The 20,500-nt window shown below is 40.4% G+C and overlaps 2 protein-coding genes across 2 annotated transcripts in view; one reads left to right on the top strand and one right to left on the bottom strand.

Annotated features, from left to right (window-relative positions):
• The window catches only part of LOC145452180 (tyrosine-protein kinase transmembrane receptor ROR2-like), a 262,709-nt gene that overhangs the window by 7,588 nt on the left and 234,621 nt on the right, over positions 1–20,500 (top strand). The gene's annotated exons all lie outside the window — the stretch shown is intronic.
• Positions 4,460–14,891, bottom strand: LOC145452795 (multiple inositol polyphosphate phosphatase 1-like). The gene is made up of 7 exons (XM_080330938.1): positions 14,645–14,891; positions 10,708–10,851; positions 7,306–7,502; positions 6,875–7,048; positions 6,255–6,448; positions 5,781–5,898; positions 4,460–4,857 (listed from the first exon to the last, which is right to left on the bottom strand). Exons 2-7 carry the CDS (start codon positions 10,821–10,823, stop codon positions 4,565–4,567), a joined length of 1,092 nt encoding a protein of 363 aa, XP_080187064.1. The 5' UTR covers positions 10,824–10,851; positions 14,645–14,891; the 3' UTR covers positions 4,460–4,564.

Below are 20,500 nucleotides of genomic sequence, written 5' to 3'. Positions count from 1 at the left end.
ATAGTCATTGGTATTTCATTGTCATCTCCGCGACCACAGAGAATAGGCAAACGACCCCATTGCGGCCGCGACCCTTAGTTTGGAACCCCTGCTCTAAGGAGTGTCTTACAAAATCCTATAGAACAGTGGTTTTCAGCCCTTTTGTCGTTGCGGACTCCTTTTGGTCCACCAGGGCGGTCACGGATCCTAAGTGTTGCTTATAATTTAGCTCAATTTTCTTGCAACCAAAGTTGTGCTTATTTTGAGTTGTAAACCATATCATATTATATGCGGAATTTGTGAAGACTTTCAGGCTACTGTTTTGAAGCGAATTCACTTTTAGATTTCGGCGTCTGCATGTCAGAAGCAAGTCTGAAAATACGTGCTTGTGTCTTAGAAAGCTATAGTCGCATTAATCGTCGAGGTCTAGTTGGTTATGCGCCTTCGATATGATACATGAACGGGAACAAAAATACGTTTTCACACAGATAGCTAAAAGTAAATGGAATATGAAGGCGTAACGATTCCGGTGGCAACTTTGGATATGGTAACAACATGACATCGTGAAATTGAGTTAAAATTGAAAATGTAATGTCCAGCCGCGTCATTCCTGAAAGTCAGCAGTTCAATTTGAAAGTATTTTTACTGCTTATCTATCACATAAGAAAGTGGGTTCCGTGGCTAGGTCTCGAACCCTTTGGATAGATCAGGAAATAGCCTATACTTCTTATACCTATTTATTTTTCTAGAGACTGTAAATTTTCATTTTTTTCCCCAATGCTCCCTCTAACTTTTGACGTGTCTGCGCACACTCGCCAACTTACTGCGCAGTCCCTTGGACAACAGTGCGTAACGACTAAAAAAGATCATCACTTCGGACTTTTGTGCGCAACTTAGATTTGATTTTCTGTGCGCAGAGACAGTGTCAGCACTGCGCATTTGCGCACGTGCGCAGCTTAGAGGGAACCTTGTTTTTTACCAATTTCCTGCTCTATTTGTGTACTGAAACTGGTAGCTTAAAATCCTGTAATAATTTATTTATACCGAAGTTACCCTAATTGGTCAAAATAATGAGCTCGCTGCTAGCTAATTACGCTACTACTTAAACTTCTGTATTGCCAAGTTTAAACAGTAACCACCTTAAGTGGTGCGATGACTTAGAGTTTAGAGACTGACCGTTGACTTAATGGCTTACCAATAATTGAAATGATGATATTTTTTTATCATCAATAACCATCATGTTTGATGTTAGCATTATTTCAATTATAAAGACTAACTGCTTCATACGATCTGCAGCTCAGAAAAAAATAATAAATCGAGTTATAACATGATTGATAACTATAATTATGAATCATGTTGCAAATTTAGAAGTTTCGCAGCGTTCCTGACAATGCCTATAGTGAAGCTTCTGTTTGAGAACCACTGACCTTGGACGAAAAGTATAGCCCATTGGGTTGACTAAAAAGAATGAGGTAATTTTTATGAACTGTACTCCCGAAGGGCCAGCTCCCACGTAAAATCGGTTGACGTTAATCTTTTTTTAGTCAACCAATCCAGATTCTTCGCAATTGTTGGCATTTTTAGTTGTCCGTGTACTATCGCCTGGCTCTCGAAGTTATGAAGGAGGACGTATTGCCAAAAAGGAAGACATTTGGGCGTCATCGGAGGACATTTCCGATTCCTTGAAGGAGGGCGCGAGTACAGCCACCACTGCCGGAAAAGAGATTACAAGCGATGTTGTTTCTATTCATATAATGGTAAGATGCGTTTTTGGATTGTCGGATTAATTTTGTCAGTATGCCCGCATATCGAAAGATACCTCTTCGTATTCATCGCTGCCCGTTTTACATTTTAATACTTCTCTATATGCTTACCATATGTGTCGAATAACACCTGTCCCGCCGTCCCAATTAACACGTGCGATGACGTGCAACGTTATTTAGTCAGCAAGCTGTTGTTGATTGTGGTATTCGTGGCGTTTTTCGACTATACAATGGTAATTCTCACCAAGCTGATATTTTTTATAATTATTCGGCATCTGACGACTTGTACTACGGCATTTTCGTACAGGTGTCGCTATGTCTGGTTTTCTCTCTGTTCAATCCAAGATTTCAAGGCGTGCGATGTTGGGTACAGAGAATTATGATATTGTCGGCGCGATAGCAACTTTGCAATTAAACAAACTTCGGTGCCGTGTTTGCTTATTATGAAGAAAAAAAAACACGATTGTGGCAATTATAGGTAATTAAGCAAATATCAGAAGGCAGTATTTGACATAAATTTGAGGACTTCGAAAAAGGGGGGTTTTGAGCGAGCCCCTAAACCATCGGATACGCCACTGTCTTGACCTAACAAAGACTCATCCCAGCTAGTAAAAGAATAATAATGACGACCAGTATGAAAATTTACAAAACAGTTGCAGCAATATAGATAAATTTGAAGTAAGTGCCAAGTAAAAAATTTATCAGAGAGCTATATTATATCATCAAAAGAGCCATAGGTTCCCGACCCCTGCGGTAAAAATCCATATACATCTTCATCCACAGATTAAAATCAGATGATTTAAGCTGAAAAGATTTGGTTACTTCAGAAGATGTGAGTTGACTCAAAATTGAGTTGAGTCGTGAGTCAAAATTTGCCCCGACTCAAAATGACTTGCGACTCAAAGCTATATAGTTGAATTGATCCAAACACTGGACTATAATGGTTTCAGACATGGGGTGAATACTTCATGAATGTAATCGATTACGATTACGATTATTTCTGAATAAAGCGATGGCGATGGCGATTAAAGCAAAATCAGGAAGTAGTCGATCACGATTACGATTATATTGGAAAAGTAATCACGATTACTCACGATTACATTTATTTTGCTTCTTGGAACTAATCTTAGAAGATTTATTGGAAGACAATATAAGGATTGCGATGAAAAGCCCTAATGAGAAAACAACTTTCTTCATAAAAGATGCGTCATTTGCTTGTTACGTCATAATATACCCATTGCCCAACTTCATACGTGACGATTCATCGCACACAACGATTCGCATTCTTGCCAGGTCCGTAATTGCCACACCCCAAAATTTCCAATCAGATGGGCAGCGAGCTCGAAAGGGACTCAAAAGTATTTCATAAATTATGGAGTATTTCCGAAAGATTTAATTAACTAGAAATTTTTCTTAGAGCTTCGCGATTTAATGTCTCTAAATGGCTTGATTTTGAAATGCATGCCTCTCCTCCTCAAGAAAAAAAAAATATGCATGATTTATAGAAATTGGAATTTGGCTGCCGGTCATTACCTCGCCACGACACAACAAAAGACATATGCGGTTTCGGCCAACATGCGACTCCACGAAGTGTGCTACCAAAGACCTGAGCCGAAACTTTGGGAATGTGTCCATTGACAATAGCCGCACTGGGTTTCTCCTGTCCTTCCAATCTGATCCCCACAGTTCAAATGCCACCCGGGGCACCCACAGAGGAATGAAAACAATTTGTGTGTTCGTCTCACAAAAGTTTTTCTTTTTGTCTGTTACGTTTGGGCGACTCCAATATCTTTTGATTATATAGCAGACGGGAGGTCGCGAATGACCATTCAAAAAAGTTATTATTACAACAGACCAGATGTTATAATTATGAATTACGTGTCCCGAGCTCTATACCGGTAAATCTAACCAGTAATCTGGTAACGATTAGCGCTCTTTCACACAGAAAATGTGTGAGATGGTCGATTACGATTATTTCGGAATATTTTCGAATGTAATAGATTACGATTACTCGAAAATGTTGTAATCCTCGTAATCGATTACGACTACCCCATGTCTGAATGGTTCCCAACTTCTTTTAGTTATTGATCCCTAGCAGAAGATTTTCGAGTTTTTGAACCCGCAAATTCATCTATTTGACGCCAACCAACGAATTACGAATTATGTGCATTGTAGTCACCCGAAGGGTTGCTATGTTGTAGACTGCAGATCATGGTTTATATACGTGGCCCCTATACGACGTACAGGTTGGCAGACATTACTGCCTACAGTAAAGATTCATAATAATGAAGATTAATTAATATGTTTTCAGACTCTCCTAATACTTTCCAAGGATTGAAATGTGTCCGCGGACTCGAGAGTAGGAACTGTCCTCACATATATACCAAGCCGAAACGCGCAACCTATAATGCAATGGGGTGGGCCTATTTGTGATGGACATGCAGATAGTAGTATTCCATTGAACTATACTTGCCCAACTTTGATTTGACTGTGTATTTTCGTAGTGCGCTGAGGTCCATACTAACCTTATGCTTGTTGCTGTTGATTTAAGACGGCCCACTATAGAGATAAACTGTTGTAAGATACAACCTCCAGAAATCAAAATACCGACTTTTTGTACTTGAACATCTTGAACACCACATATATTGTAATTTATAAAACTACAAATTACTTACTATTAATTGGTTTCGCAAAATTAATTAGATAATATTGCAATATTTATATTTATATAAAGACGAAAGGAAACAGAAAACGATGCAATACATTTGGTCATCAGATTTCACGAGTACGGGAAATTGATATGAAGATACAACGCAGGTCCGTCAGATCATGGAATATAAGGTAGTTATCAGGGGTAACGCTAAATATCGATACCCCTTGTACGCATATCCAGCACTTGTAGTATCAGTTAGATGAGTCGGACTTGATGCTTCTGTTTCAGAAGTAGTGGAGCTGCTTTCTAAAGCACACATTGCATCCCAATCGCAATCGTTCGGATCGTTGAATCCGAAATAGTCGAGAGCGTCTTCCAAATCCCAAGAGCCATCTCTGACTGGGTCGCTGAGAGGCAAATCCAATTTGTTTTCGTTGTGGAAGACTTGCAATGTCTTTTTACCTGTTTTCAGAGATGGAAAATACAAAGGCGGTCATGACGAAGTGGAGATCACAGTTTTGTAATAACCATGATCACGGCGGGATTAAGTCAGCGTTTTCTATTAATATATGTACTAATATGGGCCGTCTGCATAAACATATATTTGCAATTAGGGTTGCATTTGAAACAAATGATGTTTTAAAACAATGGTTTTATTTTTTCAAATTTTTATAAATATGTCATAATTCTGTAATTACTTTCGAAAAAACACGTAGTACGAGCCTAAGAAGGATTTCCACTCGATAAAGTCGACCTATACAATGTGTGATGGTTGCAACCCCCGAAATTGTCGTCGGTTCAATAGTTATAGCACGTACATATATATTGTTGGTACTGTATGGATGTTCTGATGATGATAACCGCCGACCGTAAACTTACTGCATAGCAATGTAGTCCTGTTTAAGATATTTTTGTCCCTTTATTAAGGAGGCATAAGACTTTTTCGTCAAAGGAGCCATATTTACCCTATATTTTCAATTTTTAATGTCAATCCACGATCACGTCACGATTAAAGATTCGTGACGCCACGTTTATAAAAAACATGTTTTAAACAAGAGCCATGTACTGAACATGTTTGTTTTGAATGAATTTTTGTTTTGAATGCAACCCAATGGTTACGATGAGACTTCAGTTAAAACAACCTCGCGAGATCTTGCGAGTTGGTGACCTTGATCGAGATCTCGCGAGATGGTGACCTTGATCGAGATCTCGCACAATATATATCTTGCGTTTAAACAGGCTTGTAGGTTTGTTAAACCCGAATTCAGCAGGTTCTAGACCACGGTGCGTTGAAAATGCCTCTTCAACCTACATTTATATACTCAATTTCGAGTTCAAGATTTACGTCGGTGAATATGGGCTAAGTACGAAGAGAGTGTACTTACCATTACATTCATTCACTAGAAACGCCACGCCTCCTGATAATGGCGATATAAAGGAACCTCGGTATGTTTGAGTACTGAACCTCTCCGGGTATTCGTCCGCATAGAAAGGCCCACCGTCCTGGTGAAACACGACATCATTTACTGTTGTTCAGAAGATGGACCTCAAACACTTCTGAGACTGGTGGTCATTTCGATTGATTCCACACCGAATTGGACACTTGCGTGACTCGCAATAGGGAATAGGAGTTTCCATATATTGCTAAATGTCGTATGTTGGCAAAACAGTTTGGCTATTTTACATACGGGTCGAGAACCACTGTGATTTATACCTTCTTTTTTATAACTCCTTTACACTATTATTTACCAAATATTTTGTTATATCGATTGGCAAGTGCGACTGTCTTCTTTGATAAACTTGTGTAGAAGCGCTGGATTGTACAATGTTGTATATATACACTATACATCTTATCTCACCTCAATCAATCTCATATCTGCAATCAACCGAACGCAGTAATGTCCGAATAGATACTGATTGACTTTATCGCCGTTGCTTATGTTTTTCAAGGCAGACAGTATGTAACGCTTCGTCGGGCAATTTAACTTGATAGTAATATTGCTACCAAATCCTAATTGGTAGTAGTCTCTCAAATCTTCGCGGTATTCGAAAGCTGAGGAGTAACAATAATAAGAGTTCGATATCGCCAGGCTATTAAACCAAATCAAATCGCTCCCAGCATTCCAATGCATAGTTGCGCTTAGAATATTATCTCTATTTCTAAGTCGGCATATCTTATAAACGGGACCAGACCTATAGCCGCTATAGGCCTCAGAGACAATATTTGGAGAGTGCGGCTATATAGACGAAACAATGTCGATATGACCGTACGGGCCCTATTATGAAGTCCATATACAATTCAGCCTGTTATTGAATTCGTGTTAGTCACCCGATCAATCTAATTTTTGCGGATATATTATTTTTGAAGTGGTCTGGTGCACAAGACCTTACTAGTCGAGCACCATTAACCCCACATACAACACAAACACCTGTAGGCCTAAACGTTTTGGATATACTGCAAGCTGCATTTTGTCGCCACCTTGCAAATCCTCCTTGGTGAATAACGCACACCACGGGCTGTTTTCGCCATTAATAAGCTCCTGCTCCACGCACCCCTCTCGGTACAATATATTCAAGATGTCTAGAGTGATGTTGTCTTCTGGCAGTCCTAGCCGTTTTGCGACGTCTGATGTCATGTTGGAAAACACTGGGCCTGGACGTCGAATAGAATGATGTCAAGTGAGATGCCGGGCAGTGACCCATCACTTCAATTCCTATTTTATTCAATAAACCAAAAGGTTTAAGGTAATGACGATCCAATCCAATCCACAAGATGTAAATGTAAGAGCAAAATTTCTTTTACTTATGATTCGATCTATTGCGTTGGTTGCGTAATCACGAATCAGGCGTCTCTATATAAAGCTCTAAATATAGATAGCGTCGAAGGTATTTCTCTTGCGATATAGGTACCGTTGAAAAATTTCCTTTCCTCCGCAAATGTTTCTTCATTTCCGAAAACTTCCTTGTCATACTTTTCGCAGCGATACTGAGTAAGCGGCAGTATTACTTCTTGGTCGATTATGATGGGCTGTGCCGGCGTCGTGTTTACTTCCTTTGCGAATATTTCGGCGGAAATAATAGCTTGCTCTCTGTTTGATGAGACATACCTGTATAATGGAATATTCAAGTGACATGAACCGTCTCATATGTCGATTTGGTTGTACTAACGTTATAGAGTTGCATTTAAAACAAATAGTGTTGTAGAACACTCTGATTCAAACATGTTTTAAACGGTGTTTAAAAAAAATACCTTGAACGATTTTTTTCAAAACTTTTCAAGTTGTGCCATAATTGTGTAAATACTTTCGAAAGAACATGTAGTATGAACCTTCGGACGATTTGCACCCGGCGGAGTAAACGTATGCGATTTGGAATGGCTAGAACCCTCGAAATCGTAGTCGGTTCAACAGTTACAGCACGTAGGTATATATCATTGGTATACGAAATGGATGTTCTGATGATGATGACCGCCGACTGTAAATATGCTTCATGACAAGTGCTGGTTAAAGATATTTTCGGGCGATATTCTTGACGGAAGCCTTTTTCGTCAAAGGAGCTATATTTAGTCTGTATTTTGAAGCGACAATGTCAACCCACTGTGACCCTAAATGCAACCCTTACTTAGGGTTGCCATACGTCCGGAATTTCACTGTTTAAAGTACGTCCGGGAGGAATTTCTAAAATATGCCTAAATGTCCGGAATTTTGAAGGCTTGAAGTAGGCTCATAATTTTTCCGTAAATAAACCTAAACAACATTATTTTAGCATGACGTATATTGTTTTAATATGGGGACTACCGCCCTCGCAAAAACTGCAATAAAAAATAAACAAATCTAATCGTAATCGCAATTTTAGGCGAACGGTATATTCCTGGAGTCGGTTAAGGCCGTTTAAATGCGTTAGTCACAGATAGTGGTTCTAAACCTGGAGGTCGTTTGCCTTTATTCTGGGTTTCTCAAAGATGTTGAACGCAATCAGCTTCCAAAATAGGCCGTGAGTAGGTCTGGGCAAATTTAAATATTGACCTTTTTTCAGTAATCAGTAGGGCCATTTTTTACATAAAAAACGAAAGATTTCGACCTGAAAAAATCAAACTTTGACCTTTTTTGACCTTAAATTTTAATCAAATTTGACCGAACGTATGCAAATTAGGTGTTTTCCCACATAATGTTAGAATTGTACTACTTATCTTCATTTCTGGTTGGAACTGTCTGTCTTTACGAAGTAGTTTGGCCTGAAAAAACTCTTTTGCCTCAAAAACTGACACATTTTTATATGAAAAGATTTTATTTTAACGAAATCTGGCCCTATGAAGAATTCCGGTATAGTTACATTACGGGATTACGCGTGATCGTAAAATAAATTAAAAATTTTTGTAGTACAACGAAAGATACTTTCCTACATTATCGGGTAGAAAGTGTCTGTCCTTACTGATTAGCTTGCCAAGAATTGAGGAAGAACGTTCAACAGCAGCAGTTGTTGACTGACAACGCTGAAGTTGTGCGTACACTGCTGGTGACAAATCGTGTTGCTTCATTCTGGCAATGGTGTCTACATCACAATTTTTCATCATGCGCTTCTTGATATAAGAACCATGCAATGCCCATTGCCCATGCAGTCTTGCTTCAGTTTGGATATTGCCTGCCAAAAATGTCCACTCCCACTACATGAGATCCTCGTCTAAGGGAAATATCTACTTACCCCCACCCAATAGCTACCTAACTAAGAGATCTATCGACTACTCGGGACCTATCATCTGGAATGCATTACCACCACATATCCGTGAATTGCCTTATAATAGATTCAAAACAGCCTTACTTGATCACCTCTTGTCGTTACACTAACACTGTTGCCCTACCTCGCCCAGACATTGCTTCATTAATCATTTGCTACCATCGTTTAATTTTTCTTCTATTTTATTTTTTTAACTACTGTCACCTTTTTTACAGCCGGACTGTTTAGAGTCAAGTGTATCTGTTTGATGCTGGAGTGATCAGACTAGATGACCTTCACGGTCTTATCGATCATTCTTATCTAATACCGAATACTGTGCAAGCATATTTTCTGTACCACCATTACTGCCGTGTGTTATGTATTTTGGTTCGATGAAAATAAAGACTCTCTCTCTCTCTCTCTCTCTGCGGTACGTTGAGCATAACACCATGTCAACCTATTTGTTTCATTTGAATGTTTATGATTCACAATGATCAGCCAAGGGGCCGTCTACAACGGTAGGCCTATAAAGTAGGCTACAAGCTACAATGTTGACCTAATTACGACTTTTTTTGCCATGTCAAAAAAAACGCCATAGTAATCAGCTTATAAAATTTTAAGCTGGGCCGCAGAACATTTTCGAATTGGAAATGGAGTCGCGACCATAAAAGGTTGGAAACCACCGAGTGTGTGGTGTTTAGGCCTATATACCTCAGTGGTGCGCACCGGTACTATTAGGCTGATAAATAATCTTATCGGTGTGACATGAACATGACTTAACGATGTACAATTACGCTCCCTGCAAGTCACCATCCTCCAACAGCTCTACCGCACACTCTGATCATGTGGGCGGAGAGAGGATCAAAACTATATAGTAACATATGGAAGAACCAATATTATTGACAGAATTCATTCAAAAAATTAATGATCAGATGCATATAGAAACCAGGTGCATATAGCAAGTCCCCCCCAAAAGTTGCATCGGTTACCCTATGGTGGGCCCAAGACCAGTGTTTATTTGGGCGGGCGGGGGCTGAAAAATGTGGTTTCGATCAGGCGCTATGGTTACAACACAGAACCACATATATTTCAGAATTGGATCGTGACGAGACCCCCTCTGGTCGATAGGCTAAGCTTTGCTAGTGTGACATCATATCGACAGACAATGTGTTCATACCTCTTTTTGAAATCCACTAGCGGGCGCTAAAGAGCGTCCGGAATTTGAGCAACAGAAATAAGGCAGCCCTAGAACTACCGTATTTTATTACGCCCAAAATCGAGTAATCGCGTGACCCCGAGATCGCACATGTGCTATGGTACATTTATAAAATATTTCAGCTGCAATTCAAATACGGTGGCTTTCTGAAGAAAATGGCCGCTGTCAAAATATTTCCCAATTCTATCTTCAATTTGAGACCACATCATATTGAGAGCGCAGTGTCCCTTTAAATAAGTTGAAGTAATAGCCATTAAATCAGAGCCATTTGAGACAGTACTGTAAGTAGGCCAAACCTACTTGAGTACTCCGAAAAAGTACTTTGTTATACTGACGCCCTCTGTGGTGTCAATATAAAAGGACTGTATATATATAGACGTCACCTACTCGGCACGGCTGGTTTCAGTGAACAACTGAGGAAAGGCCTTTGAATATCTATATCCAAGTTCGGAAATTTCACGTTCGCCCAACGTCGTAAGCTTGCTTCCATTGCCCTCATTAAACCAGTTTTCCCAATCTCTTATTCTCTAGAAACACACGAGCAGAAAGGTCACAAAAGATTCACCATGTATGCATATAATCGATCCCCAATCGAAAATAATTGAAAGCATCAGTGCTATATTCGTAATGTTAATGATGTAAGAATGACCTCTCGTATCATTGTGCATTGAAGTAAGGCCGGTGTGCCGATTGAACTGCTCAAGGGTGCCACTTGAAAATGCGGTAACTACGGTAGACCATGGCCTACTAGGCCATGGCTTGACATATAACAAAAATGGGAGCATCCAAATTATGACTGTGGCATTATCGGTGGTTGTATTATTTTTACCCGCTCAAGACACACAATGTATAAAGCGATGTATTGAACAGACGGGAGAATGTCGAAACGACCAAGTTCGGTTTCTCAATCTGGCATCCACCTCTGCCTAATGCCCGACGCAGCAGTGTTCGATCTTTATATTTCATTTTTAGGCTCCCTCGCTCTTTTTCATTCTCTTCTTTGAAACCGTCCTTAATCGGGTATTTTCTCGGACCTTTTTTTGTAACGACGCTGTCAGCACCGGGACGTATAGGGGAGGGGCATCCACATTCAAAAGCGGTGGAACGCCAACTAGCCCACGCCAACTAGCATTTGGGAAGGTTATAGGCTTAAAAATTCTGCGGCTACAAATACATATTGGCGGAATGAGAATGAAATCATGAGAATGAAATCACACACACATAGCGTGTATATAGTATATACCAGTGATGGGATCTGCTCATTTCGAGGCTCCGCAAATCTTGGCTCGACTCAACCCAGTTATCTTTAAAATGTTTCAATCCAAGTCACGAAAATTTTTAAAGTGATTCGAATCAAGCAATAGGATGATTCTAATCTCAAATTTTCGATTGAATTTCAAGTCACAAAATATTTTCAGTTTGTGTCGTTTCGTAACAATGATCGCGTGTATATGTTTATGCTTATTGGTTACATCTCGGCATGATTGTCAAACTTGGTTCCATGCCATTTCGAAACATACTAAGACGATATGGGTCACGGATTATATTGACTCAAATGCTGCACGAAGGCTGTTGGCGGTGCCGAACTCAACTTGTAAAGAAAGACTGTTTGAGCTCATAGGAGAAATTTACCCGTAATAGCTGGAAATTTTGTTGAAATAGCCAATAAAGGAAAAACTTTAAATGTTGAAACCGCTACTTTCTAAGCAACAATCTTTAACTGAATTTTGACTATTTGTTCCTTTGGGGCTGTACGCAGGTTTTCGGTCTGGATTCGAATATGACGACCGAATTCCGAAACAGCGCGCACATAGTACATCGTTAGTCCAGAATTATCGCCGATTTTACTGGAGATCGTAAATGCTGTTTATTTGCGATGCCGCAGATAGCGCCAGGCGGATTCAGGCATATGAGACGCACATATATATTCAAATATGGCAAGGATCAACTAGTTCCACACAAACGATACTATTGAACAAATTTATACTTGCTCGTTGTCATGACATAATTATGCCGTCATTCAACGCTGTGATGACGCCAGGTCGAACCTATTGTGTCTTCAATGTCGCTTCTGATGACATTAACGTAACTGGAATCCAGTAAATCAGTGGTTCTTAACCTTGCCAACAAGATTTTGAAGGGGGCGGAAACGCTCAGGGGGCGATATGGGGGGGCGCTGGGCTCAGGGGGGCGGTATGGGGGGCGCTGGAGAAAAATACCTTCGCAGTAGATGATGTGGTAGTAGGATATATCCTTAATGAGTATTCAGAGCGAATTAACACCGAAAACTTCGTTATATATAGCCGACAAAAGACATATAGGTTTAATTATCCATAGACTGGCATCGAATGTTCCTGTCTTGGCAATCTGAACTTCAGAAGACGAATTCCATCTGGCAGGGAAAAATAATATACCAGTGAAGAAATACCAATTTGAAATCGTGTGCGTCTTTTAGTTTAGTACGATAGGACGACAGGGATATATAGAACTAGATATCCCTGTTGTGCGATTCTATATTTTTTGGCATAGCAGACAGGAGGTCACGAAATAACATTATGCTACGAAGTCATACCGACGGGTCCACCCGCCCGACTATGTTTAATTATTACTTACGGGCCCTACAGTTTCCAAGACACCTCACAATGTTCCCTCTACGTTTTGATGAGTCTGCGCACACTCACAAACTCACTGCGCAGACCCTTGGACAACAGTGCGTAACGACTAAAAAAAGGTCATAACTTCGGATTTGTTGTACGCAACATAGATTTTCTGTGCGCAGAGACCGTGTCAGCACTGCGCACGTGCGCAGCTTTGAGGGTCTGAGGGAACATTGCACCTCACTCAGCTCTACCGGTAAATCTGGTAACGTGAGCAGAGAGGACAAGAAATTGATAGCAATATATATGCAATTCCCGATCTTATTGACTGATTTTATCATGAAATATCGAAAATTTTCGCGCTTTGCACTGGCAAAAGCGAACAACGTGATGAGGGGCGGTGGGTTTATCACCCTATGGGAGCCCAAGACCCAAGTTTTTTCGGCGGGCCTGAAGAAGTGTCGTTTCGTTCTTGCCAACGAGTATACGCCCTAAAATGTATGGTATAATTAATGAGGGGTCCTACCTTTTCAATCATACATCACTCAGCTCTACCGGTAAATCTGTTTACATGAGCAGAGAGAGGATAAAAATTGATATCAATATATATGCAGTTCCCGATCATATTGACCAATTCAATCAATAATTATTGAAATTTTTCGCGCTTCGCGCGTCTAGGCGAGAATAGCTGGCTCAGTAAATGGACACCCAATGTAGATGACCAGTATCAGCAATTAGCGGATAGCCGAAGGGAGGTCTGGGGGCGAAGCCCCCCGGAATGTTAGTTTATCACCCTACGGGGGGGGGGGGCAAGACCAACGTTTTTTGGGGGGCTGACGAAGCGCTGTTACGGCCATGGTAACGAATTAATTGTACCTACGGGCACGCCCGAATATGTTTATTATTAATTACGTGCCCTTTATTTTCCAATACAATAGCTCACTCAGCGCTACTGGTAAATCTGATTACATGGGGTGAGAGGATATAGCGACATATATATGTGATTACCACCTATTCATTCATGCATTATAGAAAATTTTGGCACCTAGGGCGACCAGGCCACACAAACTTTGCTGACCATCAAAATCACGCTACGGGGTTCTAGGGGGCGAAGCCCTCGGAAGTTTGGTTTATCACGCTATGGGCGCGCAAGGCTATCGTTTTTAGGGGGCTTGCCGAAGTGCTGTTACGGCTCTCCCTTTTACTCATTGTCTTTGTTACATTCCTTACAATATGAGGTTGGGGGGCGCTGGAGCACGATAATCTTTGAAAGGGGGCGCTGGAGGAAAAAAGGTCAAGAACCACCGAGTAAATGAATGATTGGTATTGATGACATGGTCATTTCTAATGCGGCTTTGTGGTTCAGAATGCTTTGCGAAATATAATATTATATGACTTATATAACGTACGTTTTGGTCGTTGCCTATAGCTCAAACGATAGTTCGTTATATTTACTTGATTAGAGTTTTGGCTGTAACAATTTAGGCTTGTCGAGTAGCTTGCCAACTCGAATTGAGACTACCACCTCACTTTCTTTGCTTCCTACAATCCGAGCCTACCCCTGCGACCCGGTCAAATGTAACTCAAACAATTACAGAATAGGATAGCAATTTACTACATAGAAAGATCACGTCGACATCGAGGCAATAGTCACAATAGCGGTTAACAACAGTTAACTCTCTAGGCACCAAACTTGCAATATAAATCAATAAAATACAATCACCTGAATGATGGCCGAAACTTACAATACTTATACAATACAAATAATGCCCTATGGTACATTATATCCCCAAATCTAGCCTAACTTCAATCACTGATCCAATGATGTTACAAGCAACAAAGCGACTAAACTTGAACAAGTTACTATCAAGACACGAGGGGAAAATCCAACCAGAGAGGGCACTACTGAGCTGTGAGGCTCACAATCACTTGACCATTTCTCGTGTTACAACTTATATGACTATGACTTTGTGACTAATTATGTTTCATACATAAAAAAAGATGTATGGCATATGCTTGCCTGTAGATCTCCATCGCACATCGTTGCATTTCCGGTAATATTTATCATATCTCTGATTGCCATTAGAGTGCTGAATTCTGCTTCATCGTTGCCGCTTGGAAAGTATCGTTCTCCGTGACGCGTGAACATGACGAGGCCCAGATTTCTACAGCCTGTTGTAACATAATTTTAATTTGTAATATACCTGTAGAATATTACGCACTGTGTTTGACGCTCTAGCTCAGTGGTTCCCAACGTGGGCGATATCGCCCCCCAGGGGACGATTTGGCGGTCTAGGGGGACGAAAATGACGAAGGGGGCGATAGGGGGGCGAAAATGGACAAAGGGGGCGACGGGGGGCGAAAATAGCGAAGGGGGCGATAGGGGTCGATGACGCGTCAAGACAGCTGACCCTTTTTATTTTTTAATTTTTTAGTCAACCCACGGAAATTTAGTTAGAAAAGTGGCAGAAGTTGACCCTTTTTTTTAGTCAACCCGCCGGTGATTACAGTTTGTATGCCCAATTTTCGGTACACAAAATTTGGGGGGCGATGATCGGTGTTGAGCTTGAAAAGGGGGCGATGGGTCAAAAAAGGTTGGGAACCACTGCAGTCTAGCTCTTTTAAGTTGGAAAACACACCTAATTTCGGAATTCCATTTCGCATACATCGCAGTATGGTGTCAGTGACGTTACGTGGCAGGATTATGCAATCTGCAAATTTTCTAAAGTCGATCAGAGATGACTTATTTACGGATATAGGGTCATCTATCGTATTTTAGAGATGTAACCAGACGGGCACGTGAAATGTACCAACCCCGTGTATGCTAATCTTTCGTCCTGCGCTTTTCATAAGGTAGGCCTATGATACATAGAATTATAGACTTATATCTAGCTATACTGAAATCATTCTACCAACGACGAACTAGACCTTCAACGTCTTCTCCGTCGGTGGGATGTTGGACGGGCGTGGTTGGATTTACCCGCGGAGCGAATGTGTCGATGATACAAGGGGGTCTATAATAAATCTGTTTTATTTATTTGCCGATATATAGTTTGGAAGAAGAAGTGTATTTGCACAGGCTATATGGTGTGATTATAGATTTCCATTTTCGAATGACTATATTTCAGAAAATATTAGGAAGATATAGGTCGATTTCAAGAAACGACACGATGTATGCGCAGTGCGCACTTGCCCAGCTTTCCTACCTGTATGAAACCACTCACCATCACCATCACCTTACCGTAAAGTTGTTTTAAAGCGTATCGAACTAAGCGATTCAGAACCGATGGATTCGATGGAGTTTTCTGGATACCAGCGTGCGTCTCAGCGCGTAATTGCAAACCAAGTTTGCGTTTGGCAACAACACCAAAAAGATATAGCTTACAAAGCAATAAATTAGCACCTGGTCGTTATGCATACGGGCTTATACATTTGCAACATGTTTCGCGACAGCAAAATCGGAAAATGATATGTCTTACCATGCGGGGTCTCATATTGCGTTATATTCCCCCTTCCTGAATCTTTGTAAGCAGTAAAAGATTGATATTTCTTGTACGGATATTCCAGATCGTCTTTAAAATTTGTCGAACAAAACGTCGAAGTTGCTGCCGCTACACTTATAAATGCTAAAACGGCTGCGTAATGCATCACACTCGTTCTAAGAGGATATGCTTCTGAAGTAAAAGTGGGAACAAAATATGTAACCCTCATGTGTTGTACACATGTGCATTGTGCATCCGGGAAGTGGAGATATCGCAGCGCTATTGGAGGAAAGGGCTTCTTTAACTCTATGACTGCTGTGCAATGATACAGAAAATAGGTCTATCGTCCATTCCATATATTTCTATATCGGCCTAAGTAGATACGGATGACGTGCATTAGGGGTCTTCAAAAATGACTTTTTTTTCTCAAATTGTACTGGCTACTTGATAAAATTGTTAGGTTACCTAATTTAAGCCTACACCCCTAATTCGGTTCAATTCCAACTGGTATAGCCGCATTGCTACAGGAGAAGTAAGTTTCTATTTATTATATAAAAATAAATAACGAAAAATTTGAATATTTTCTGTTCCCTCCATGAAAGTGTTAGGTTTTCTAGAGAAAAGATGTTCATCAAGTTTGGTTCAATTCCAACCAGTGGAAGCGGAATTATTGCCGTCGAAAAATTCGGATTATGAATAAAATAGTATTTACGGTGACCAATTCTTTAATTGCCGTAAATACTATATTTTATTCAAATCCGCACTAAAGTAGACGCGGAAACCGGTTTTCCGAGCACCTAAACTCGGAAAAATGATCAGTCTTTTTAGTCAATTCAAAAGCGATCAGAGTTAGGTGATAAATGTCCCGTATATATGTCCTCATTTCCCGATCCATAAATATGGAGGTCGAGCTTGATAAGGGGTCGATAAGTCGAAAGAGGCTGGGAACCACTGTGCTATATCATGGTTGCTGCAGATCTGTATCAATAGGTGTGTGACGTGACCAAAATCCTTTAATAAATATTTACTGCATGGGTGCGCATATAGAATCGAAATTGGACTGCATCTAAAATTTTATGATTTCTTAACAGTAAGCTTAACGACACTTGTCGTGAATTATAAATATCCACATTTTGGCGAGTTCGTGACGGATCATCAAAAGATAAGCTATGTTTGCTAAATTTACACACATTATATATTGGTGTTTATCGCCATTTCAGGTTACTTGCACCATGACAATGAATGTTGTAATATTATGGGTCTTCGACTGTTGTAAGATTTGCCGACATTTTTATTACCGCGCTCAGTGCCTTTCACTACAGACTTCGACGCTCTGCTCAGTTCATCCGTTTGGGATTTTGTATACACTGCCTTAGCAGTGAGATTGGCAAGGAGGAGCGCACGACAAACCGGCACTTAGAAATTAGACACAGCTGGGACAGGTTTCCGACATCTTTGGAAACATGTATACAGAAGGTTGCCATCAACAATGGTCCAAAAGTAAAGAGTTTCAAAGACTTATTGAATTCTGACCGATGCTAGCATCGCCTGTTCACGACCTTTTGTGAGCTGGGCACTAAATAAAAAAGTAATCAATTTCTTCCAGTCCTAACCACGGCCTCAGTGTCGAAAAAAGGACATACGTCAAAATAAGGACGATATATAGTTTTCTAAGACACCGCCCCTAAAAATAATGACAATATTGGACATAATGTCGGTATGGCAACCCTGGATACACATGATGCGTTTGCTATAGTAACGAGAGAGATGACGAAATACGCTCAGGAAACTACGCACACAAAGTCTCAATTTCGATAATGTTCGGTGCGATAACCGTTATGTCGTTGTGTATGTATCGACGATCAGAAAAATACCATCAGTTTATACGTGGCCACCTAATTACCGGCGACTTACAGGTTGAAAAACTTATCTGTCCATAGTAAAGATTGTTACCAATATAGATTTAACTTAATTCTTGGACTCACCCAATACTTTCCTATAGACTGAAATATTTCCTAGAACGGACTGGGTTTGGCAGTCACACAGAAACTGTCTGGATATCCAAAGCCAAAACGTGCACCGTCGTGCAGCCCAATCCAAATAGGTAGACCTAATTGTAACGGATACGAAGGTACTAATATTCCATTCCGCTATACTTGCACAACTTTGCCCCGGTGCAAATGACCATAGCTGTCGACAAATACCATGAGCAGGCTACCATACAAACAGCAGCATCGATAAATTCTATGGTCAGACTCGATCCGATGCCGTTTCTTCGAATCCGGCTCCGGCCAAAAATACAAAAATCCTGCCAATATCCACCCATCTGGCTAAATCCAGCACATCACTTCACTTCAGGAAAAAGTATAATTCCGACTCCGATCCGTACCCGGCCTCATCCGGCTCCACAAAAAAAAGGTCAATATCCAGTCCATGGACACAATCGATGCCCAGCGCTAGAAACTGGGCTCAACTGCGACTTAAACATGCTTTCATTGGCGTCGTTTGACGTCGTTTAATGAACTACACCATTCGCAACCAGACTGCAATCTCCATAGCACGATAGAGATAGAAGAACGTCAATAAAAGTATGTGAACACGATCTGTTTGCGGAAAATTTTCAATGTTTGTACATCGCATTTGTCGGCGAGTCTTGTCGGAAGTTTCGTAAATCTGGTTTGAAAAAAGTTAAATGCGTCCGCTCCACATCACTCAGGAGATGCGTTATCGTCTTATATGTTTACGGCCTTCGCGAGTTTAGGCATTGAATCGACACACCTTTGTTAACTGGAGCACGATAATATAAATACGGAACGAACGTTGTCAGTTCATATTTACGATGCTGAGCAATACCAATGCTTTAGAGCAGTGCTTTTCAACCATTGGGATGGTACGCACTTGTGCAGACTAGTAAAATCGCAGTACGGACGGCCAACGTCGTGTTTATGAGTGTGGATGATGCTACTTTCTCTGAAGTGGTATAAATAAAATAAACTTAATATGAAAACAGTGGCTCCCTAGCCTTTGTTGTTGCGAAGAACTTATAAAATATCGTATGACGTTGCACCACTAATCGTAGCTTTTACAATAACTTTGTCTGGAGATATATATTTACGCAATATTATTATTCCGTCATCAAGACTCTGATTCGAATGCGGATGCGGTGGCAGGCACACACCGAATCAGTTCATCTGAGCCTGCGACATGTGGAAAAATGGCATAAAGTGACTTTCTGCATTCTTTCTTTCAGCAATCATCGTAATTTCGTAATGACAGTTCGAATGGCACGAGACATGAAGATATAGTAGGATATACCATTACTCCCGACTCACATTTGGAACAAGATATCTGTACAGCTATTTTATCCCCCTGTGGCAGGGGTTTCTAAAATATGGATCGCGAACGGTATAATTATTGGTCGCCGCGGCAAAAGAGTGATATTTTAATGTGTATTTAATATTTGTTGCATTTCTTGCAATAAAAGAATTCTTAGCACTTCGCGTGATTTCCTGTCGACAGTATATAAATATCCGAGATCACCGTCTTCAAAAAGAGACATAAGAAGGGAATGCTTGCAGTAGGAAGGCTCTTGACACCCCATCCCAACTGGTACGAAACAAGACGACAGAGTGGACGAATATCTTATTGAAATACCGTTGAAAAATAGCTGGAAAAAGCCTGATAAGACGGACCATATGACGACAAATATACAATAAATACTAAACAACAGCAACAAAAACCAGCGCGTCGTTTAAGAAATGAAACGCAGGTGTGCTACAATCATTTTAGATGGCGAGTGATGAGCCATAAAAAATTAAAACCAATAATAATATCAGGGATATCTAGTCTAGATATCCCTGAATAATATAGCCTACCCAAGAAGCGGGACACACAGAAACGTCGTTACTGCAGTATGGTTTGATGACAACTTACTGACAAACACCAATATCATGCAACACGTAACTGATTTTGTAGCTTCATCGTTGTATTGCATAATATCAATTTATTTCTAGTTCTCGAGGTTTCATATTATACTCTATTTTGGATAATAATTACAGATTGATGTTGTTAAGCGACTTCTGTATTTAATTAAAAGT

Source organism: Botryllus schlosseri, chromosome 12 (genome assembly GCF_051294905.1).
Source record: "Botryllus schlosseri isolate E-star chromosome 12, Bs_hap1, whole genome shotgun sequence".
NCBI lineage: Eukaryota > Metazoa > Chordata > Ascidiacea > Stolidobranchia > Styelidae > Botryllus > Botryllus schlosseri.
Note: the sequence above shows the minus strand (reverse complement) of the source record. Positions and strands in the feature narration are given on the sequence as shown.

Excerpts from the sequence above, each read along its gene's own strand:
- LOC145452795 (XM_080330938.1), bottom strand. The coding sequence starts at position 10,823 with ATGAGGGCAATGGAAGCAAGCTTACGACGTTGGGCGAACGTGAAATTT. Across the intron at positions 7,503-10,707 it reads AAACCAGCCGTGCCGAGTAG|GTATGTCTCATCAAACAGAG; the intron begins GTGACGTCTATA and ends TCCATTATACAG. Across the intron at positions 6,449-6,874 it reads CACCAAGGAGGATTTGCAAG|CTTTCGAATACCGCGAAGAT; the intron begins GTGGCGACAAAA and ends GTTACTCCTCAG.